This window comes from Chionomys nivalis, chromosome 1, assembly GCF_950005125.1.
Source record: "Chionomys nivalis chromosome 1, mChiNiv1.1, whole genome shotgun sequence".
Classification (NCBI taxonomy): domain Eukaryota; kingdom Metazoa; phylum Chordata; class Mammalia; order Rodentia; family Cricetidae; genus Chionomys; species Chionomys nivalis.
The window spans coordinates 18120417-18145136 of NC_080086.1; the positions used below are offsets into that span (position 1 = coordinate 18120417).

Genomic DNA, 24720 nt, shown 5'->3' on the forward strand with positions numbered 1-24720 from the left:
TTTCTTAATTTGCATATCAGCAAATGTGAGCTTGGTTTCCACATCATCTGCTGAATATTATAGTCCACGGCAAACATATAAAAACATTAGTTAGGACTCATCGGAGAACTGCAGAAAAATACCTAACATGAATATGTGCAAATTCAATGCCAAATGGGAGATGCCTGCCTTGCTTTAAAATAGGAGACTGGAGAAAGAGCAGGACAAAGAGGAGGAAGAATTTAGCTGCACATTGAACCATATGTCAGACATTTATCAGCACATGATAGACTTTGAGTTTTCTGTGTTTCAACATGGAACCTGTCCTGCACAGCATCTCCACTACTGTAGTAGTTCCAGAGTTCATTTTGGGGAATTTGAGCAATGGATTGATAATGGTGAAAATCTGCATTGACTGGGTCAATAAAGGAGAGCTTTCTCCAATTGATCAAATCCTCATTATCTTGGCCATTTCCAGAATTACTCTCATCTGGGAAGTACTATTTATTTGGGTTAAAACTCAATCCATTTCATTTATTACCAAAGAAGAATTAAAAATAGCTATGTTCTGCCCTATACTCTCTGGCCACTTCAATCTCTGGCTTGCCACGGCCCTTAGCATCTTTTATTTACTCAGAATAGCTAATTTCTCCTGGCAGATCTTTCACTACTTGAAATGCAGACTTAAACAACTGATTGTGGGGGTACTGCTCGGAAGCTTGGCCTTCTTGCTTGCAAGTCTGATAAAAACGAGCATCACTCTTGAAGAGAGATTCCATCAATATGGAGGAAACACAACTGTGAATTCCATGGAGACAGAGTTTGCACTATTTTCCGAGCTGTTCTTATTCAACACAGCTATGTTCTCTCTAACACCATTTTCATTGGCTTTGATCTCTTTTCTCCTGTTAATCTTTTCTTTGTGGAAACATCGACAGAAAATGCAGCTCAATGCCAGAGGACAAGGAGACCCCAACACCAAGGCACACACAAATGCCATGAAAATTATAGTCTCCTTCCTCCTGCTCTATGCTACTTACATTCTGTCCCTTCTGACAGCATGGATTGCTGAGAAACATCAGAGTGAACTGGTTCAAATTATTTGCATGATAACTGGACTCATGTATCCTTCAGCCCATTCATTAATCCTCATTCTAGGAAATGCTAAATTAATGCAGACTTCTCTTTTGATACTGAGGCATCTGGGATGTAGGCTGAAAGAACAGAAAATCCCAACTACATGAGGCATCTAAACAACATGTTTTGTTGTAGAGAAAAAACAAATCTATGAGCAAGTAGTTCAAGAACTTTTTTCCTTTGCCATAAAATTTATTATTGTAAGCCTATATCATTGACTCAGGAACAGAAAACATAAATATTTTAATGCTTAATTTCAATTAAATCAAAACAGAAGTAATAGTATGCTATTTTACCCAGAACTCCTTTAATTCCACCACTCAGAAGGAAGGTAGATCTCTGAGTTCAAGGCCAGTATGGTTTTCAGGACAACAAGGGCTACAAATTCAGTTCAACATGTTCAAATTGTGCAAGATCTCCTTTCATAAAATTATTTGCATTATATTTGACAAGAGTCCCTGGAATTTTATGCAAATCACAAAAGCTCCACTATAACCATTTTGCGTAGAGACAAATATATCCTAAAAAGAAGTGAGTAATAATGGTAACAAACTAAATCAGCTTGATGGAAATACTTGGTAACAGGCATCTGATTATGAATCTACGTTATGTATTCTTGGTTTTGGTTGCTATAAATGCATCTTATTTTAAAGCATGTAGCTCCTATTCAGCAAGTATATAGGCTGTAATAGTATATATGCTATACTCAAAATAGTAGAATTTATTTACTCATTTTATTTACCTTTCCTGTTGCTGTAACAAAATGTCTTGATTAAAATAAATTTATGAAGAAAGTTTTATTTCAGCCCACAGTTCAAAAGTATTGTATTCCTTTTTTCTAACACCATGAAGATCACTGCAGTCTTTTTTCAAAGTGTATACACAATTTCTTCTTACCTAAAAATGTTAAATATTTATGATGAACATTTTTGTATTATATACAATTTATAACCTTTTAGAGGAAATCATGAACAGTTACCCTTACCAATTAGAAACAGCTACAATTAGTTATTTATATTCTACTTTTGAAAATCAAACTTGTTGGCTACAAGTGACCCATTTTATATTATATATTGGGGGAGGCACTTGATGTAATTATTTTATTAGATCATGAAACTATATTTACTTGAATTAAGGATTTTGATTGAAGTTATTTAGAACTGAAATAGAGAAGTTTTGGCTTATTACTTTTGCTCATAATTACAGTATATAAAATGATTTATAAGTATGGAAATACTGTGTTAAAGTTAAACATTTTCATTTATCAATCTTACCTCAGGGTTTTAAAATTATAGTAGTTACTTTACTGATCCTACTTCATTGACCCAGAGTAGCCCTGCAAATTGCAAACATGGAAATCATGGAGCCTGTATTGGTCTGTGGAAATATGTTTTGGTTGCTGCTTGATGTTTTTGTAGAACCCCTAATAGTAGGAGAGGAGGTATCCCTGACCGGTTTGCTTGCTCTTGGGACTTTTTTCCTCCAACTGGTTTGCCTCATCCAGACTGATAAAAGGGTTTGTGTCTAATCTAATTGTAGCTTGTTATGCTTTGTTCAGCTGATATCTCTGGGAGAGCTGCTCTTTTCTGAAGGGAAACAGAGGAGGAGAGAATATGGAGGAGAGGGGACATGTTAGTAGGGGGTAGGTATTGGGAGGAACAGAGGGAGAGAAAACAGAGGTTGGAATTGTATGAGAGAAGAATTTAAAAAAACTTAAAAACCCTTATCCTTATGTTACTTCCAACATTAATGGTGGATATTTGTTTTTCTCACAGTTACTTTCAACATGTTGGCTGCTTTCAGCAAATGAAAAAAGACTAACATAATTAATAATAATATAATAATATAAAACTATGGCCTTTCTACTGAACTATGTTGTACATCTGCATAAATGTGTAAATTAAACGAAGCAATTTAAAATGAGTATTATTAGCATACAATGACTAAAACAAAATAAAAAATTTTCTATGATTATATTATTGTGGTTCCCGGGTGGTCCTGGTAAGTGGTATTCCAGAACTGTAATGGATAGTACATTGAAGATAAGCCACTCTACCTTCTGATGACCTATAAATGGTTTCCAGTCATTGACCATTATAAATAAAATTTATTGGTATTAACTATACTAGGTCAGAGATTCTTCAGGTCTAATCTTCATTTTAATTTACTAAAAGGCACATAAAGGAGTTATATTTGCTGCTATTGTTCTTCCTGAAGTTTCAGTCTTTATGAAGTGCAATGTGTTCATTTGATTCCTTCTAACTTTGCATGCCAACAGGCAAATCATTATCCTTGATATTGACTGCAATCATTTATAGGTGGATCTTCATCTATAAATTTAATTCAATCATTCTCAATATAGGATTGTTAGCCACATTATAAAGATGATTGTATTAATTTGGCTAAGTTTTAATTTGTTTCTGATACGCTATTTGATTTTGAGAAAGAAATAAACGCTTCCAAAACCATAAGATTTTTGTGTTTCTGGAATTGCTCATATTTTTCCTAAACATACAGTATTCTGATTCATTTTTTCTCAGCTTAATTAAAATAAATGCAATCAAAATACTACTGATATCATCCAAATGTAATGTTTTCCTGTGGTATGAGAAAGTTATTAAATATGTTGTATTCCTCGTGACAGTTTAATAACTGTTTACTCTTCTTATTTTGTTTATAATCAGTTAAGTATCATTTTTTTGATTGCTGTTAAAGAAGGATTCAAATATTGATTCAATGTTTTACTAATATGTTATAATTATTTTATATTATACATTTTATTTAATTATACATTACAATTATTATGTATTTTAGTTATAGGTCCTATAATTTATTATTACTAATTCAATGTTTCAGCACCACATATAGTAAACACTGAACAAAATGCTGATCAAATTATTATATTAGACACTTGCTTCAAAATCAAAACCTCACATTCTCATTTGTCTTAAAGAATTGTGCTATATCTGCTTATATGGTTTGTTGAATTGTCCTGCTGAAATTACCGGGTGCGAGCCAGAACAGATCACAAAACACACAACAAAACCCATAAGAAGAGTTTATTAAAAAGAAAGACATGTGCATAAAGGCCTGAGAAAGTTTCAGGGAGAAAATGGAGTGGACATGTCCAGCTTTTAAAAGCTACCTCGTGTATGCACACAGGGCCTAACTTAGCTGGGTCATGCATAGGTGATGACCATGTTGAATTTATGTCACATAAGGCCTGAGGATCCTGAGTGGCTATGTAACTTGCCTGACTGCTTGTTGGTGCATGGATGGCCCTGGAATGTCGAAGTGCTAGCCTCAGCACTGTGTGATGGGAACCATAACACCTGTGGTCATAGAAGGGTGTATGTTGATGAAAAGTTTTTACAACCCAATAAACCTCTCCACTAATGCAATAATCAAAATCAGAACATATAAAACTGATTTTTTTAAAAAAGAAAAAGCCCAGGTTTAATGGATGCCAGTGCTCCCAGGTGCCCTCATAGGCCCTCAGAGAGAAGATGGGGAAGGAAGACCAGAAATCTACATGCTTGTTCTCTGGGGAGCAGTTTAAATACCCTATGGGAGTGATCATGAACATCACTGAAGAGGGGTCACTGTTTGGTGGGCTTTCTTGGGGGTGGAATCTGGACTGAGGCAACTCCCACAGGAAGAGCTTGTGATGGGACTTTCCTGATGGAAGAAGGTCATTAGTTAATTAATAAAGAAACTGCTTGGCCTGATAGGTTAGAACATAGGTGGGTGGAGAAAACAGAACAGAATGCTGGAAGGAAGAGGAAGTAAGGCAGACGCCATGCCTCTCCTCTCCAGGTCAGATGCGATGGAGCAAGCTGCCAAGTCAGACATGCTGAATCTTTCCCGGTAAGACTGGTGCTACACATATTAAGAGAAATGGGTTAACCTAGATGTGAGAATTAGCCATTAAGAGGCTAGAACTAATGGGTCAAACAGTGTTTAAAAGAATACAGTTTCTGTGTAATTATTTCAGGGCATAAGCTAGCCAGGCAACTGGGAGCTGGGTGGCAGGAATACAGCCTGCAGCTCGTTCTTTCCACCCAAACATTCTAGACATTTTGGATATATTGATGCCAGGGGCTGAGGTGAAGCCTTAATCCAAACATTCCATACTCTTTGGGCATATGCATGTCAGCAGCTGAGGTGACACTTTCAACCAAACATCCCATACTCTGTGGGTATAAGGGTGCCAGTTCAAGTCTGGCTACTTCCTGCAGGTGTAGAAGGAGCAGTGGGCTGCGTTCTTCCATCCGGCTAGCTTTACCCGAAATAATTACTTGAAAACAGTATTCATTTAAACACTGCCTGGCCCATTAGATCTAACCTCTTATTGGCTAGGTCTTACATACTGATTCAACCCATTTCTTATAATGTGTATGTCACCATGGAGTCATAGCTTACCAGGAAGATGCTAACCTACTTCAATGTTGGGCTGGAGCTTCAATGGCATCTGCCTAACTCTGCTTTCTTTCTTCCAGCATTCAGTTCTGTCTACCCCACCTACCTATGTTCTGACCTATCAGACCAAGCAGTTTCTTTATTAATTGACCAATGAAAGCAACACATAGAAAAAAGACCTTCTTACACCATTTTCCCTTTTTTTCTGTTTTTTAAGCAACACGTAGAAAAAAGACCTTCCTACATCATTTCCCCTTTTTTCTGTTTTTTTTTTTTTTTTTTTTTTTTTAAGGAAGGCTTTAACTTTAACATAGTAAAATTACATATAACAAAACAGTTATAAGCAAGAATTACAGTTACAATATTTATATCTATTTTATTTTTTATCATAACAAAGGAAAACTATAACTATAACTAACCATTCTTCAACTCCATCATAGACTCCAGAAGGATATAATATTACTTAAGTAAACAAGAAGTAAGCAACTTCCAAAACTCTAGAAATGACAGAGACATCTCGTTGCCTGTACAGTCACCCAAAGTTCCTCTGTACCGTTGGGACATCCATCTTCAGCCTACAGGCCCATAGTATCCAGCAGACATTTCCATGAAGCAGAAAATTCCAAAGACAGTTCAGTCACTTTCTTTTGTGTCCTTCAGAATGTCTTGTAGACTCCTTCATGAAGCAGGAACCCTGAAAAACCATCTTACTTTTAGGCAAGTTCAGCAGTCCTCTCTCTGCAGGTTCTTTGTGCCCAGTTTATGCAACAGTACAGGCAAGAGCAGTTTCTCGCCCAAATGTCTATCAGACTCTATAAGGAGCTTCTTCAATGCCCATCTTCCTCTTGAAGTAGATTGGTATTGCCAGTAGCAGATGTGTCTCACTGTCATGAACAGCTCTAAGTTATTAAAACATTAAATGCCATATTCTGTAGTCTTTGAAAGATATGAAGAATGCCTATCTAACTGAAATATATCTCTATACCTAGAAAATCTAACTAACATGACTACAAGCTTGGTTATTATTGATGATTATCCATTAAAAACGTATATTTCCTAACTATACATTACATTTTTAAATGAACTACATAATCACAGTACCTTAATCAAGATCATAAATACATATACATATAATAAAATTGACTTTAAATTTCTATCAATTAGGCAAAATTTATACCAATGTAAATTATTCATATTTATATTATATCCCCCTTTAAGTGTAAAAGAACATTTATAAACTATATGTAGGAATATGGACGTAGTTATTTCTCTCCAAACTTCTTCCTGTTGAATAGGGGCACTGTTAATCATTTCTTTAATGATGTATCCTGTGTGTCAGGTTCATTTCAGTCGGCAATGGAGTGAAGTAATTTTTTGAGGGTGTTCACAGCAATCTCTAAGGAGGGCATGGTCTATCATACCATATTGGGATAGAAGCAATCCACAAGGTCTCATCCTTTGTGAAAACAAAAGAAGACCCTCTTTTCCAAAGCATCATATTCTTAGATCCAAATTCTGAAGTCAAGATAGCTTTATAATACACATGTTAGATTAACTTAACAGACCACACAATTAAATGTCTCTCTGTATTTAGCTCCTTCACAGTCAAAAAAAATTGAAAGAAAATACAATATACAGAATCCAAACTCTCTGTGAATTTTCAATTTTTACATGGCTTATTTTTATTTATTTCTTTTAATCTATAACTATCTGTACTCTGTCTCTTTAAAGACTTTACCCAGTTTTAAAGCATTAACTTTATTCTCTATATTCTTTCTCTTCTCTCTCCCAAGCTTTCGTTTGTCTATTTAACATTATGACCCATTTAGAGGTTTTTTATGTCTGAATCTGTTCTACTGTGAATCTGTAATTCTTTACTGTCCAGGAGTACTTCTTAAAATGTTAAGCGCTTCTTAAAAAGTTTAGCTTGCACCACATGGGGTAATATGGTACCACCTGTTTCCTGCCCAGTCTAAGTCTTAACTGCACTCTTATTATGGCAATTAGGATAGATCATGCCTGAGATCAACACAGTTTAGCACGGCAGAGCGGAGCCGGAGCTGCTCCTGCCTCAGCCATTTGATGCCCATGAGCTGAGCACAGTTCCAGGCACATAGCAGTCCACATTGCCATTAAGCAAGCCTTAGTACTTTACTCACAAAACCTCATCCAAATTCTCTGTCTCCTACAAGAGACAGAGGTCATGCTAGGAGCATAGCTCAGAAAGCCGGCATTTTAAAACTGTGCGGCTTTTTTTTTCATCTCCAGGTAGGACCCACATTCAGCACTTTAACTCTGAGAACAAGCTTTTTATCTGAGTTACAAAAAAATCTGTAGACGACTGAACAGCCTGGAAACATCTCTGTGTATGGTGGAGGGAATCGGCCATGCTCTCCCATTTGTGCATGTCTAGTAAACTTGATCTGGCCGCCTGAAGGTGCAGGTGGGGAGTGGTGAGCCATTGAAATGGTCTTAACTACTTTATTCCCGACCCTGAGTGGGCACAAGTGTCCGGGCCCAGAAATGCACCATAGCCAGAGTTTGCACCAGTGGCAGGGCCTTGGAAGCCGCGTTTTAAAATAGCACAGCTTTTTTCCTGCTGAGGCTGCTGAGTCAGGAAAATTTCTCTGCGGCACCCTGCCAGCAAAAAGCTGTGTTGAACTGTAGGAATACACAGAGAGTGATGCTGGTGCAGTTCCATGGTGGAGAGTTTATACAGAACGCACAGGTCAGTGACTGAACCTCTAACAAAGAAATAAAATCAATATACTGGAATAGGGATTCAGCAGATAAAAATACTTGCTGCCCTTGCAGAGGACCCAGGTTCAATTCCCAGTTCTACATTGTGGGGGCATAACCACTGTAACTGCAATTCCAGACAATCCATTGACAGCTTTTGACTGCTTTAGGCAATAGGCATTCTTGTGGTATACATATGTACACTCAGGCAAAACATCTATACCTATATATTAAAATAAATAAATCTAAATTTTAAATATATAACACTATGCATGTATAAACCAATTTTATAGAATCTTTCAAGTTATTTTATTTATTTAAAACATTTTTTATTTTTTGAAAGTGTCATACATTTATACTCTGTATACCAGTCATTGATGGAGGAGGTCATCTTTCTATCTGTTGCTTTCATTGGTTAATTAATAAAGAAACTGCTTGGCCCTTTGATAGGGTAGAATTTAGATAGGTGGAGTATATAGAACAGAATGTTGGGAGAAAGAAGCCGAGTCAGGCAGTCGCCATGATCCTCCCACTCCAGACAGATGCAGGTTAAGATCTTTCCTGGCAAGCCAGCTCGTGGTGCTACACAGAATATTAGAAATGGGTTAGAGCTAGCCAATATGTAAGAGCTAGCCAATAAGAGGCTGGAACTAATGGGCCAGGCAGTGTTTAAAAGAATATAGTTTCCATGTAATTATTTCGGGGCATAAGCTAGCCATGCGGGCAGCTGGGTGCTGGGGATGCAACCCCCGCCGCCTTTATAACAACAGAGTGGCACCCAGCGTGGTAATGAACTCCATGTAAAACCTGAGAGGGCTTAAAAAGGAGAGAGAGAGAATTTAAGACAGTTTTTTTGCTGTTTGTGGGTGGCTTGCTGCAAAGAAACTTTCCTGACTCAGCAGCAGGAAAAAACTGGCTGTTTTAAAATGTTGGCTTTCTGGGCTGTGCCGCCATTGTGATCTCTGTCTGGCTCCTGCGGGAGACAGAGTCTTTGAATGGATCATTTGGAGTAAAGTGCTACGGCTTGCTTGATGGCAATGTGGACTGCTGTGTGCCTGGAACTGTATGTGGCTCAGGGACACCAAATGGCTCTGAGGCAGGAGCAGCTCAGCTCCACCATACTGAACTGTGCTGACCTCAGGCAGGAACTACCGTAATTACCATAATAAAAGCACAGTTAATGTTTAGACTGGGCAGGACACAGGCTGTACCGTATTACCCCTATATGGTGCAACTTAAGTTTTTAAGAAGTGCTTAACATTTTAAGAAATGCTCCTGGATAGTAAAAAAATTACAGATTCACAATAGAACAAATTTCAGACATAGAAGATCTATAAATGGATCACAGTGTTGGATGAATGTACGTAGGCTTGAGAGAGAGAAGAAAAAGAATATAGAGAATAAAGTTAATGGTTTTAAAAAAAGGTAAAGTCTTTAAAAAGACAGAGTACAGATAGTTATAGATGAAGAGAAATAAAGAAAAATAAGTCATGTAAAAATGGAAAATTCACAGAGAGTCTGGATTATGTACATTGTGTTTTCTTTAAAATTTTTGACTGTAAAGGAGCTAAGTACAGAGAGCTGCCAAGCAGAACCAGAATGGATATAAGGGTATTATGACTTCAGGATTTGAATCTAAGGATATGATGCTTTGGAAAGGGTGTTCTTTTGTTTTCACAGAGGATGAGACCCTGTGGATTTCTTCTATCCCAATATGGTATGATAGACCATGCCCTCCTGAAAGGTTGCTGTGAACACCTTCAAAAAATTGCTTCGCTCAACTGCCAACTGAGATGAAACTAGCAGACAGGTTATCCCATAAAAGACCTGAATAACAGCGCCCCAATTCAGCAGGAAGCAGTTTGGAGAAAAAAAAACTGCACCCATGTTCCCAAATATTGTTTATAAATGTTCTTTTACATTTAAAGGGGGATATGATAGAGATATGAATAATTTGCATTGGTGTGGATTTTAAGGTCAATTTTGTTATATGTATATGTATTTCTGATCTTGATTAAGGTATTGTGATTTTGTAGTTCATTTAAAATGTAATGTATAATAGGAAATATAGGTTGCTAATGGATAATCATCGATAATAGTAAAGCTTGTAGTCATGTTAGTTAGATTTTCTAGATATATAGAGACATATTTCAGTTAGATAGGCATTCTTCATATCTTTCAAAGACTACAGAATATGGCATTTAAATGTTTTAATAACTTAGGGCTTTTCATGACAATGAGACACGTCTGCTCCTGGCAACACCAGCTACTTCAAGAGGACGATGGGCATTGAAAAGGCTCCTTATGTAGTTTGATAGCCATTTGGGCAAGAAACTGCTCTTGCCTGGACTGATGCATGAACTGGACACAGAGAACCCGCAGAGAGAGGACTGCTGAACTTGCCTAAAGGTGAGATGGTCTTTCGAGGTTCCTGACTCATGAAAGAGTCTGCCAGACATTCTGCAGGACACAGCAGATAGTGACTGAACTGTCTTTGAAATTTCCTGCTTCATGGAAGAATCTGCTGGAAACTATGGGCTTGAAGGCCGAAGACAAATGCCCCAATGGTACAGAGGAACTTTGGGTGACTGTACAGGCAGCGAGATGTGTCTGTCATCTCTAGAGTTTTGGATTTCTTGTTTACTTAGGTAATATTATATCCTTCTGGAGTCTTTGATGGAGTTGAAGAATGGTTAGTTATAGTTATAGTTTTCCATTTTTATGATAAAAGATAAAATAGATATAAATATTGTAACTGTAATTCTTGCTTTATAACTCTTTTGTTATATGTAATTTTACTATGTTAAAATGAAAGCCTTTCTTTTTTGTTTAAACAGAAAAATGGGAAATGATGGAGGAGGGTCATCTTTCTCTCTGTTGCTTTCATTGGTTAATTAATAAAGAAACTGCTTGGCCCTCTGATAGGGTAGAATTTAGATAGGTGGAGTATACAGAACAGAATGTTGGGAGAAAGAAGCCGAGTCAGGCATTCGCCATGATTCTCCCACTCCAGACAGATGCAGGTTAAGATCTTTCCTGTTAAGCCAGCTCGTGGTACTACACAGAATATTAGAAATGGATTAGATCAATATGTAAGAGCTAGCCAATAAGAGGCTGGAACTAATGGGCCAGGCAGTGTTTAAAACAATATAGTTTCCGTGTAATTATTTCGTATAAAGCTAGCCGTGCGAGCGGCCAGGTGCCAGGAACATAACCTGCCACTCCTATTACTACAAATCATATTAGTCCATACTATTTCCTTGCAAATTTAATATTCTACTTATATAATTTTATTATTAATAATTCCCAATACCCAATTAGAGGTACCCATATCCAAATGAATAGATTGTAGTCTGATAAGGCATGGATAATCTTCTAAAGCCCACGTCTCCAAAGGAAACTGATTCTACCTACTGGGATGGACATCAACTTTCAAAACTCTTTCAGTATAGATGGGACTTCAGGTTGCTCTCCCACATCTGCTGAAATTTTGACAGGCCTGATCTCGTACAAATCTTGTACAGGCCACTACAGCTACTGTGAGTTGATGAATACAACATCCATATCATGTCCAGATATTGCCATCTCACAGTTTTCTCCTCATCCATCCTTCTTTAGTGAAGTTTCCTGAACTTTGAGTAGTAGGAGGTTGATATTCATGATCCATTTAGATATGTATATTCATTCTACCCTGCTATCTCCACAACTCCAAATAACTAGCTCTTCTGTACCTGGATTTTAAATTCCTTGATGTATATGAATAAGACCATGGAAAAGAGATAGCAAAGATGATCTAATTTTAGAAGTGGTAAATATCTTCATGCTCTGAAAATCACCTGATCAACTATATATGACTAATAAAATACAGACCTTTTAAAATCAGAAATCATGGATTTATGAGATAAAATATTTTCTCATAAAACAGTAAAGGTATACTTATTTGTAGTCAAGGTAAAGTAGTATTGCAAGTATTTTGTTGACACAAATATCAAATTAGTCATTTTTCTAAGTCTGTACATTTTCTGCATTTTGCTGATGAGAGAGAGAGAGAGAAACAACAGAGTGGTAATGATTTTTCACATGAATCATTCTTTCTTTTTTTGTTTCCATCTTCTACTCTCAGTGTTAGAAGGATGAAGCCTGAACTCTGGGGAAAACTGAATTCTTATGAAACAATGCAAACTCATCTCTGAGTTTCCCCTAAGTATTCAGTGGCAATATAACCAATCACCTTAGATCTCAAGGAGCCCAACCAAATTCCCTTAATCTAAAACATGATGAAAATGCAAAACAGAATATATCTTGATTTGCATATCAGCAAATTTGAATTTGTTTTCTTTTTTAAATCATCTGCTGAACATTTCAGCCCATGTGTGGACAAACATATTAGCAAGGACTCTAGCAAGAATTGTTGAAAAAAAGTCACAAGAAAATGTGCCGATTAAATGTCAATCAGGAAATGTTCAGCTTGTTGTATGGTCAGAGAATACAGAAGAATCTGGAACAAAGGGAAGAAAGAATTTAATCTCACATTTGGATCATCCATGGGGCACTTGGCCAGCACATGATAGTGCTATTAGACACAAAGCTTTCTCTGAGCATGGAACCTGTTCTGCATAGCTTTGCCACTATAATAATAGTTGCGGAGTTCATTTTTGGGAATCTGAGCAATGGGTTCATAGTGCTGTCAAACTTCTTGGACTGCATCACTAAACAAAAGCTTTCCTTAATGGATAAAATCCTTCTTACATTGGCGATTTCAAGAATTACTCTAATCTGGGAAATATGTATTTGGTTCAACACTATATGTGATGCAGCATTATTTGTGATTGGAACAGAATTAAAAATTCTTTATTTTAGCTGGATGCTTTCTAGTCACTTCAGTCTCTGGCTTGCCACAGCCCTTGGCATCTTTTATTTACTCAGAGTTGCTAATTTCTCCTGGAAGATCTTTCACTACTTGAAATGGAGACTTAAACAACTGATTGTGATGGTACTGCTTGGAAGCTTGGCCTTCTTGCTTGCAAATCTGATCAAAACGAGCATCACTCTTGAAGAGAAGATCCATCAATATGGAAGAAATAGTACTGTGAATTCCATGGTTATGGGACTTTCCTTGTTTTCAGAGCTGATGTTATTCAACATGACTCTGTTCTCTGTAACACCATTCTCACTGGCTTTGATCTCTTTTCTCCTGTTAATCTTCTCTTTGTGGAAACATCGACAGAATATGCAGCTCAGTGCCAGAGGACACAAAGATTCCAATACCAAGGCACACACAAATGCCATGAAAATTATAGTCTCCTTCCTCCTGCTCTATGCTACTTACATTCTGTCCCTTCTGACAGCATGGATTGCTGAGAAACATCACAGTAAACTAGTTCACATTATTTGTATGATAACTGGACTCATGTATCCTTCAACCCACTCATTAATCCTGGTTCTAGGAAACTCTAAGTTAAAGCAAAATTCTCTTTTGATACTGAGGCGTCTTCGATGTAGGCTGAAAGAAAAGAATATACCAACTGCCTAACGCATCCAGACAACATACAGTCATGTGTTCTAGATAACAAAAAAATCTATGAGGAGGTAGTTCGAGGAAATTTTATTCCTCTCTTCAGCTTCTTGCATTATGTTATAAATTTTCAAAAATGTATATCATTTTCTTTTACCCAAAAACATTAAGTATACACGGTTAATACTATTTATATGTACAATATGTATTATTGATGTTTTGAAATTCTTTGAAGAAATTATTAATAGATGTAACCTTCATTTAATACTATTAAGAACTAATTTTTAAAAATGTAAATACACAATTACCTACTTATATTCTAACTACAAAACTCTAATATAGGCTCTTAGTGACCAATTTTAAACTCTTCATTATGTTGGGCATTTGATGGGATCACTTGATTATACCATGAACCCATTCTTACTTGGTGAATGAAGGATATCTATACCAGTTATTTAGTACTGAAATAGGAAACTTTTTATTTTTTAAAATTTTACTGATAATGACAGTTTATGAGCAGTAACTAAAGAGGCTAATATAGTTAACTACCATATAAAATTATGACTTTTCTTTTTAATTACACTGTATGTGTATATAAATGCTTATCTTACTACATGGGTTTTTAAGTAAAGAGTAAGTCATAATATTTAGCAAAATATAATATATATCTTTATTTATTTAGAATTTTGATTATTAATAGACTCTCAATTTATGATTGCAGTACAGAAAATAAGAACACATGATACCTGATCCAGCTTTTCCAGATATTATTGGGATCTGAACTCAGGTCCTTATAGTTGAATGTTAAATACATTATCAGTTGGGTCATCTCTGATGGCCATTTCTTAAAACTCCATTCATTAATTCATTTTAGTCAAGTTCTTTTCTAAGTTATAAAACTTAAAAGTTTTATATTTTCAAAGATTAACATTGCATTCTCTAGTTGTTTTTTGTAACATTTAATTTACTTCTATTATTTTTCTCTTTTATTTGTGTATATTCACTATACAAAATGTTATGTTTCATAAAAACAAGGCATATGACACTTGATCATATTAGCCACCATGTTTTCCTTTTTCTACCTTTCCATTTCGCCAACCACAGTAATCATAACTTTCCCAGAGTTACCTGTACAGACATGTGCATGATACACACACACACATACAAACACACACACACACACACACACATACAGAATGAGAGAGAGAGAGAGAGAGAGAGAGAGAGACAGAGATAGAATATAAACTTTTATCAATAGGGCTGTGGCAATTCACTTTAAAGTCACTCTGCAAACAAACAAGAAAACAATACCAACAATAACAAAAGTACTACTGAGGTTGATGAAAGTTTCAGCAAAATGAAGAAATCTATGTATATTAATTAGTGAAGTGATGAATAGTTAAGAAATTAGTGTTAAGAATTTTAAAATTTAACAGTGAGAAATGAATAACAGGTTAATCTTATGGTTGTAGAAAATATTAGGAAAACACCTATTTAATTTCTTCATTTACAAGTAAATGTACACAATTTTATACAAATTCTCTTCTTGACACCATGCTAGAGTATAGTAAAAAAGAAATTAGAAGATATTTAAAGACTTGTTCAGTGTCCTGTGGTTAGAAAATAAAAATAATTGAATTGTTAGCATAGCCAATCAGATTCCCAATCCTGTGTTCCTATTTTATAAATGCGTATGAACTTGGATACTTTTACCTGATCATCCTGTATGCGCATCCTCTCCTACATTTCAAATCATCACCTACATGTGATAGAAAATACAGTTGCATATCATGTCAACATTAGTAGTTATCATGCTGCAGTGTTAATGATGGGAACATTCCAAATATACCCACTGATAATGAAATTATTTCCTCTGTTACTTTTTATTTGTAGCTGTTTCAATTTGCAGATAAAGATCCTACTGATAGAGGGAAAACTGTGAGAGTAAAACCGAAACATTCTACTTAAAATTAAACACACACACACAGAGACACACACATACAAAAGACTACAGATAACATTTGAATTATCATACTAGCACATAGCAAAAAACATAGAAGTATATAAGAACAGGCTTTTAAAAATGAAACTAGAAATACGAGGTAGACTGTGCTTGCCAGGCAGTATGGCAGCTCTTTTACTCAACACTTCCTGGGATGTGTTGGACATGGCACTCAAATGTCAGTTGCTTCTGCAAGCAATTCCTCAAGTAGCTTGATATGTTATTCACCCCTGTCAAGAAGTCAGTGTATGAGCAGCTGACTCTATATGTAGTGGGGAATCAACCACTAGATCAATACTGTGGATTTCCAGCAGTTTGTGGTGTGTAAGCTGGGTAGGCCCTGATATGTGGTCTTCACAAGAGTCTTGTCATTAAATTGGGATTTGTGTGTGTGTGTGTGTGTGTTTGTGTGTGGCACATGGATATGTGTAGGTTTTTTGTTGGTACCCTTTCTTAAACTCACACATAAAGTTTGCTTATTTGTTTATTTATTTATTTATTTTGATTTTTCGAGACAGGATTTCTCAGTAGATTTACAGCCTGTACTAGAACTAGCTCTTGTAGACCAGGCTAGCCTTGAACTCACAGAGATCTGCCTGCCTCTGCCTCAAGTGTGCTGTGATTAAAGGTGTGTGCCACCACTACCCAGTTGCTTGTTTATTTTTTATGTATACTGTATCTTCATACTATAGTCATCTTTGTTGCTTTCTTTTTTTAAGCTTGTGATTTTTTTCCTTTTTTAAATTTATTTTTCCATTCAAAAAATTTATACTTCCTCCTCCCATTCCCCTCCCGCTCCTCCACTCACCTTCCTCTCTCCCCCTCCTTCCTTAAGAGAGGGCAGGGAATCCTGCCCTGTGGGAAGTCCACCCCCCACATCCAGTCCTAGGAAGCTTTGCATCCAAATAGACAAATAGACTAGGGTCCCAAAAAGCCAGTACATGCAGTAGAAACAAGTCCCAGTGCTTTTATCAATGGCTTTTCAGTCAGCCCCCATTTACAGCCACATTCAGAGAGTCTGGTTTGATCGCATGCTCATTCAGTCCTGGTCCAGCTGGATTTGGTGAGTTCCCATTAGAACAGGCACACTGTCTCAGTGGTTGGACAAACCCCTCTCAGTCCAGACTTCTTTGCTCATCTTCTTCCACCTTCTGCTCTTCAACTGGTCCTTGGGGGATCAGTCCATTGCTCTGATGAGGAACTTTGTCTCTATCTCCATCCATCGCCGGACGAAGACTCTACAGTGATATTCGAGATAACCATCAGTGTGATAGTGGGGCAAGGCCAGTTCTAATTACTTCACTTTTTTTTGTTTGTTTTGTTTTTGTTTTTCGAGACAGGGTTTCTCTGTGGTTTTGGAGCCTGTCCTGGAACTAGCTCTTGTAGACCAGACTGGTCTCTAACTCACAGAGATCCGCCTTCCTCTGCCTCCCAAGTACTTTTTACCCTTCTATTACCGTTGGCCAGCAGATCATGTTTTAGTGACAGGGTCCTAAGAGGAAGGGTAAAAAGTAATAAGATAATGAATATAAGAAATATAAGAAGGCTGGGGTCAAGAAGTCTTGGACAAGCTATGCCTTATGCCAAGCAAGTTTATTGAGAACCACGAAATCTTATACACAGTTTTTCCAGAATGGGAAAATGGGACAAGTTGGTAAAAACTATTATGCAATAGTTAAAGTCAGCAGGAGTCAATCAAACAATATTTCACAAGGGAGCACAGAATCTCTCAAGGGTGGCAGAGGTCAAGCACACAGCAGCCTTGGGCTAAGCACAGTCCCTCAGAGTAAGAATATCTGGGTTCTCAAGATCCAAAGCTGCAGGGTCCTTGGGGTCCTGGCCCAAGGCCATTACTGGCTCTGCCAAGCAAGTATTTGACTTTAGAAAAGGGTTGAGTTCTTTCTCCATTCATCAGGATCTCAGGGAAAGTTTTGGATTGGTCTAGCACTCAACACTTTGTTATATCCAATAATTCTTAAGGTTAAGTGTTTTCTGGTCAAATTTCAGTGTAATTTGTTTTCTAGTTTATTCAGACCTTTAATGGTTTTAATAGCTTGGATAAATACTGCTCTGAGCTAAATATAAATAGTATATAATACATGGTCAATAAAAATTCTAAACAAACATAGGAATACCGTACTTAATGGTGAACTACAAAATCTTTCATACAAATATCAGAATAGGGAGAGCTTTGTAGTAAAGCTATATATAGTAGCAAAATAGACAGTGATAAATAGAAAAATTAATAACAAGATTTACTTTTGTGTTCATAATGTTTTGACTAATTAGTAATACAATGTCATCCACAAAAATGATTAGTTGATTAGAAAATATACTGAGAACGTCCAGCAATATTGTCAAAAATATTAAAATATAGCTATTTATCATCAATAACTATTGAGAACATAAAATTTTCAAGTATTCTTTGCAATATTAGCAGGAGAAATTATACATATATTTATTTGTCACACTTATTAAACTATATTTCACATCAGTAAATGAATATCTGAACAAATAGAAACATAAATGTTATTATTGAGGAGATAGATTCAGTTTCTTAAGAAGGATATTTGATTTTAGACCCTGTATCCAAAGCTAGTCCAGTGAAATTTATAATGAGTTCAGAAACATCTACAAAATTCCTGAGATTATAATTAAACCACAAATGTGCAAGTATTCTGTCAGGAAGGAAGCCTTTATATGAAAGCAATGTATGGGTGACATGCTTGATAAATCTCACAGAATGAGAGTTCTCACTGGGATGAAGAAGTAAGTACCATCTGGTTTTGATGGAAAATTACAGGGTATGATACCTCATGCCTTAGTTTATTATTTATTACATTCACCATGAAGCCTCATCTTCCTGGGATATTTACTTAGCAAAACAAAATTATACCATGGATCTCACATGCTTTATGAAGATAACTCCATAGAGGGTAGTAATCTTTGAAAAGAGTACAATGTTCCACATCCTGGTTCTTGTTAGTACATTTTCTAATGTTCTCACATCTCTATTTTCTTAGTTGTGCTTGTCACTGCTTCATGATAAAAGCAACTAGGAAAAAATGTTTACAACAATTTTACACACTGAACTATATTAGTTTAGTAGAAGTATGGTTGAAGATATTAACTTCTTTGATCAATAAGTAAAGAAAGTAAAGGAAAAAGTAAAATGTCATAGCAAGCCAAAAAGACGGCAAACAGCTTGAACATTGCCAGTAATTCTGATTAATTGTTCTCACTTTTCCATTATGTGTCTCATTTTTAACCACAGTTGAATACCAGTACACTTACTTTCCCAAATTTAACCAACTGGTACAATGGTCACAGCCAAGTGAATTCATCCCACCAAGATCTTTGGTGTTCTGACCAAGCTGTATATCCCATGACTGCTTCAGAGACATGGAGAAGACTTCTAGGGAAACCTCTTGACACTGAAGGGCTGTAGAGCATGCTTAGCATGTCACCAGCAAAAATGGGAAGCAAAATATTTTTAGTTGTAAGCCCTTACTTCCCTTGCCTAAACTTTTACCAACATCTTATTTTTTCCTTTGTAACCATTTAAGCCCTTTTTCTTTTTAATTATGTGGCTAATGTCAAGAAAAAAAAGCCCTATAATAAGATAACAAATGAATTTACACATATTCCTCTATTTCATCATCTGACCATAGACTGCAAACTTTGCTTGCAGATGTTGGAGTAGAACTTCAACTCTCATTTGCTAGCATGAAAATGAAGGCATATTCTCTTTCAAAGTTTTATGAATATTTATCTTCTCCCATGCCACATTATTTGGATATCCAAATAGAGATATCAGTTAGTAATTTTAATTCCTAGTAATTGAACCGTGTAGGAAACTGAATAATAGAAATTAATTATTTTGAGATGATATACTTGAAAGTAACAATCCTGAAGTAACCCGGGACTATGTTCAAAGAGTATAAGTGAACAAAAATAACTTACACAGTGAATAAGAGATATCACAGAATATAAAACCCTAGAGGTTCTGAAATGAGAGCCAGTATCCAGGATCAACATTTCTTTGTAAAAGCAAAGCTAATAGAGATAATAAGAGGACAGATAGACGTAAAGATAGAGGAAGATGTGAAAGATGAAATAGTACGATGTGATGAGGGTCCTTTTGGTGACCCCCTTCAGAGTGATCTGAAAGGAAATCTGCTCATGTGGCCATTACTCTTAAAGTCTTTTCTAGGAGTGTTCAATTGGACATCAATCTAGTATTACTCATGGGAAAATAGAAAAAGCCACCAATTGTTCTTGAAAGCCCGCTCTGTCTTGTATTTATTTTTGATGGTGATTCATTGAAAGTAGAAGACACATTTCTGTCTTGCTACCTTAAACCACTCAGATTACAAGTGGCCAATGAAGAAAATGATGCATGAGGCTCATGATGTGGATTCCTTATGGATACTTGAGGAATAATCTTGGTCACACAAAGCAGTGAATAAAAGAAGAGACAGTGAATCAGAAGAAGAATATAAATTGATTCCTGTGTCAGTCATATATACTTCTGCCTTCCTATACTGGCTGACTTTATGAGCTATTACTTATTCATCTTGTGACTACAAAGATTTTAAGTCTAGTGTAATGCTTTGTCCTTGTTTTATTTATTAGATATGCACCATTTTAAAGGATTGAAGTAATTCAGTAGTTTTTTCTCCTTCTCTATATTCTTCTAGAGACAGGCACAGTATATCCAACCAAACTAGGCTTGCTTTGTCCACTGTATAGTAAGATGCTCACTGAAACAATGAAATTAAAAAAAAAGAAAGAATTAACTCAAATGACTTCTGTTATAGTTTGAATATAAGGTGGCCTCCGTGTGCACATGTGTTTGAACACTTGGTCTCCAGTTGATGAAAGTGGGTGGGCAGGTTGTGGAACCTTCTGGATGTAAAAACATAGCTATCATGCATAGGGTCATATGGTAGTGTAAAGGATGATCAGCTAGTTCTACTATGGTATCAACATTTTCCAAAGCTTTTTCTTAAGTCATTTTGGTGATAAAACTGACAAAATAGCTAACAGAGAAAATGACACTACAAAGAAATGTCATTACTGTGATAAACTCAATCATGTAATCACTAGATGTCTGAAAAATGTTTTAGGAGGAATGTGAAAAAGTTTGGTATGAAGATTAGATAAATTTGAGACTTATGTACATAGAGATTAGTGGTCAATTCTGGTTGATTATCAGATGACCAGAATGCCAAAAGAAACATGAATATACTACAGACTATACTCATGAGGTAACAGGCAAGAATAAAGATCCTATTGGGAACTTGGTTAGAATCTATTTTGGTAAATAATTTGTCTACCATGTTTTTTCTCATGCTCTTAGAATGTGAGGTGGCTGAATGAAAAAGCAACGGACATAAAGTCTTACCAACAAAACTGCCTAAGCATAAGGTTTAAACATAAGAACGACACCAATAAACATGTCAAAGTAGATATGGAAAATACCATGAGACCTCAACCCTACACAAAAAATATAATCAACTAGAGGAGTGCTCAGAGTGAGAGAAATAGTCTTCTCTAAGAAATACCATATCAATTGACTCTCCAATACAGCACTGAAAACATACATACAATTATACAGACTGAACATGCTGTATAGAGGAAATATATATGCTTTTATGCATGTAGAATATGTATATATATGTGTTTATGTTCATGTAACAATTAATGAAAACAGATGGCATGAGTTTGGAAATATATCAAGGGGATGATATGGAATTGATTGGAGGCAGGAAAAGGAGAAATGATATAATTTTATTAAAATCTCAAAAATAAAATTTGAAAAGTAATGAATTGCTTTGTTAGGTGAAGGAAATTTTCAGTCAGCATAACATTCAGGCTGTGGCATGGATATTTATCACACACACATTGTTAGCTTTACAGGAAAGAGAGGAGAGTATAATGTAGAATAAAATAAATAAATGTGAAAATGTGTTTCTTAATTAAAGAAATAAAGGCATGCTTACATTTGAATATAGAGCTGAAACAACAGCTACAGACCAAGCCTTGGTAATTATGATGGAGACCAGCTCAACTGAAGAGCAACTGACTACATTGTATTTGGGCAATAAGAAAAGTGTCTGGATAACAAGATTTCACTCACTGAAGACAATGGGGTAAAACACTGAAAACCCTTTTGAAAATACTCCCTTTAGAGGAATGTACCTGAGTAAAAAAAGGCCCTCCAATCACTCAGGTAATTTCATGCTACAGAGTTCATAGGTCCCAGAGTGCTGGGGTTCAGCTTCAGCTGGGGGCAGAACTTGGTATTATCTACATGGTGTTGATTTTGGAGACAGAGAGAATGAAAGAGTTATAGGATTAAGTTGAGTACCAATAGAGATGCGAGGGTCAGATTCTCTGAGTGGAGTTCTTCAGTGAATTGTGTGAGAAGTTGCAAGATGAAACTAAAGGGTACATTCTTAAATACTGAAAGTGTCTAGAATTTTGAAAGTATGCTGAGGAAGATTATATGTACTGGTTGAAACCAGGTCAAAAGATAAATCATGTCCTACAGGTGGCAGGCCAAGCCAATTGAATGTGACTATGAGTCTAGAAAAATGGGCATGCCACTGCAGGGTTTGCTGTTTGCCCTAAGGCTGAGTTTTGCTTTGGTCTCATGGTTTCTTTTCTATCTTCCTATTGCTACCATTTTACTGTGTGGCATTGTGAATTAAAAGTGTGTTCACTTTTTTTTTAAATGACTCAGTTAATAGACTGCCTGAGTTGCAGAAGGAGAAAATTCATACTTTGAAATGGTGTTAAAAGTTATTAAGACCTTTGGGTCAAATCATTCTCTGTCATGTCGATGCTATCGTCCCTGGATCTCTGCTTTCCTGGATGACACTGCTGCATTCTTCACATTGTCTACTAAGCTTTTAGATAGGAAACTATCTGTCTTGTAGTTTTTTCCACATCTTGCTTAGAAAACATACTGTTCTTCTTTTGCTTTTTCACTTGAAATGAGGGTCATGGGACTTATATTGCTAGAAGATGAGGAGAGATGGAGAAAATCTGAACATCTTTCCTCCTGACTGAATTATATATACCGTTTGGCCAGGAGTAAGGCCCTTGCTGTTTCAATAAAACAAGGCTAAGTGTAGTGATATTTTGTATCTAATTTAACAAATAAAGCTTGCCCGAAGATCAGAGTGCAGAGCTAAGCCACTAGTCAGCCATAGAGGCCAGGCAGTGGTGGCACACACCCTTAATCCCAGTCATCAAGAAACAGAGACAGATGGATCTCTGTGAGTTTAAGGACACCCTGGGTGACACAAAACTGATCCAGTCTAAAAGGGAAAAAGAGTTTACACCAAATTTATTCCAGCACTTGGGATCACATGCCTTTAATCCCAGCACTAGGAAGGTTGAGAAAGGTGTGATTTGACTGGAAGGTGAGAGGAATATAAGGTGGGAGGAGACAGGAGCTCAGAGGCAGTATGAGGATTCTTAGAGATGGTTGCAGTCTGAGATTCATTCTGAGATCTCATAGTGATAGCATTCAGTCTGAGGATTCTTGAAAATGGGATTTTCCTTTTGGTCTGAGCACTGGTCGAGGTAAGAACTCTTTAGAGGTTGACTGGTTTATTTCTCTGATCTTTTAGCTTTTGCCCCAATAGCTGATTCCAGGTTTTTATTATTAAAACCAATTAGAATTTGTGGTACACCTAAGCACTTCCCCTTATATTAAAGCTGGATAAGATGACCAAGCATGAGGAATAGGGACCCAAAAGCCAGTTAAGAGAGTCCGGAAAAAAAAAAAAAAAAAAAAAAAAAAAAAAAAAAAAAAAAAAAAAAAAAAAAAACCAACCCTTTTCAACTGTTAAGAGTCCCAAAAGAATCCAAATCACACAAATGTAAAGTACATGGAAAGTGCCAGGTTAGTATAGTGCAGGCTCCTTGAGTGTGGATTCAGTCTCTTTGAGCCCCTCTTGGTCCAAGTTAGTTGATTGTGTGAGTAGTTCAGTGGTGTCTTTGACCCCTCTTGCTCCTACAATCCTTTCTCCTCCTCCGCAGGATTCCTGAACTCTGCCTGATGTTTGGCTGTGGTCTCTGCATCTGCCCCCACCTGTCTGGTGACAACTGGGCCAGGGACCAATCTGGTCACAGCAGACAGCCAGTTCAGGCTGCTTATCTGCTACTGCTAGGAGCCTAAGCTGGGGTCCTTCCTGTAGACTTCGGGAAGAGTCCCCTTCTGCCAGGCTTCCACCAGACCCCAAATTGCCACCGTAGCAGTCCTACTCAGAACTCTCCCCTTCCCTCAACCTGATTACTCATGCTTCCATCCCCATCTGCCCTCAGTCCACTCAGGAAATTTTGTAAATCACATACTGTACTTGGATGAAGTACAGTTTGGCTTATGATAAATACTATATGACTTTCATGGAGAATGCAAACAAGGAAATCTTTAGCAAACAAATACGTTTACTAGTTTTAAATCATCTTTGCAAGTTTATAACACCATTAAACTTATTGAATATTCATGAATAAGATAAACAGAGGTATTTTGTTTGCTTTTTGAGGTAAGGTTCGTGGATCCTAGGGTGGCTTTGAATTTGTTTGTAGTTGAGGATGATGTTAAAATTATGACTTACCTGCTACCTTCTTCCAAATTCTATGAATAGAGACATGTGACACTCTGCCCAGTTTTTTTGGCTTCAGATAAAACTCTATACTTCATGCATGAGAGAGAAGTACTTTAGCAACTGAGCCATATATCCAGTCCCCAAACACAATTTTATAGATGAATTTATTAAGATTTGGGACATTATCTAAAAGAGAATGGATGCTTTACAGAATATATTTGCATTTTTTCATAGTGGAATTTTTTAATGGGAAATTTACAGAATGGATTCATAGCCTGGGTGAAGTGCATTTGGTGGATCAAGAG

The 24720-nt window shown here is 36.4% G+C and overlaps 2 protein-coding genes across 2 annotated transcripts; both read left to right on the forward strand.

Annotated features, from left to right (window-relative positions):
• The first annotated feature begins 293 nt into the window (after nucleotides 1-293).
• Nucleotides 294-1223, forward strand: LOC130888655 (taste receptor type 2 member 124-like). The gene has a single exon (XM_057791905.1). The coding sequence runs from the start codon at nucleotides 294-296 to the stop codon at nucleotides 1221-1223; it is 930 nt and encodes a 309-aa protein (XP_057647888.1).
• Nucleotides 1224-12865: 11642 nt separating this feature from the next.
• Nucleotides 12866-13807, forward strand: LOC130884447 (taste receptor type 2 member 102-like). The gene has a single exon (XM_057785554.1). It carries the CDS (start codon nucleotides 12875-12877, stop codon nucleotides 13805-13807), a length of 933 nt encoding a protein of 310 aa, XP_057641537.1. The 5' UTR covers nucleotides 12866-12874.
• Nucleotides 13808-24720: the final 10913 nt, after the last annotated feature.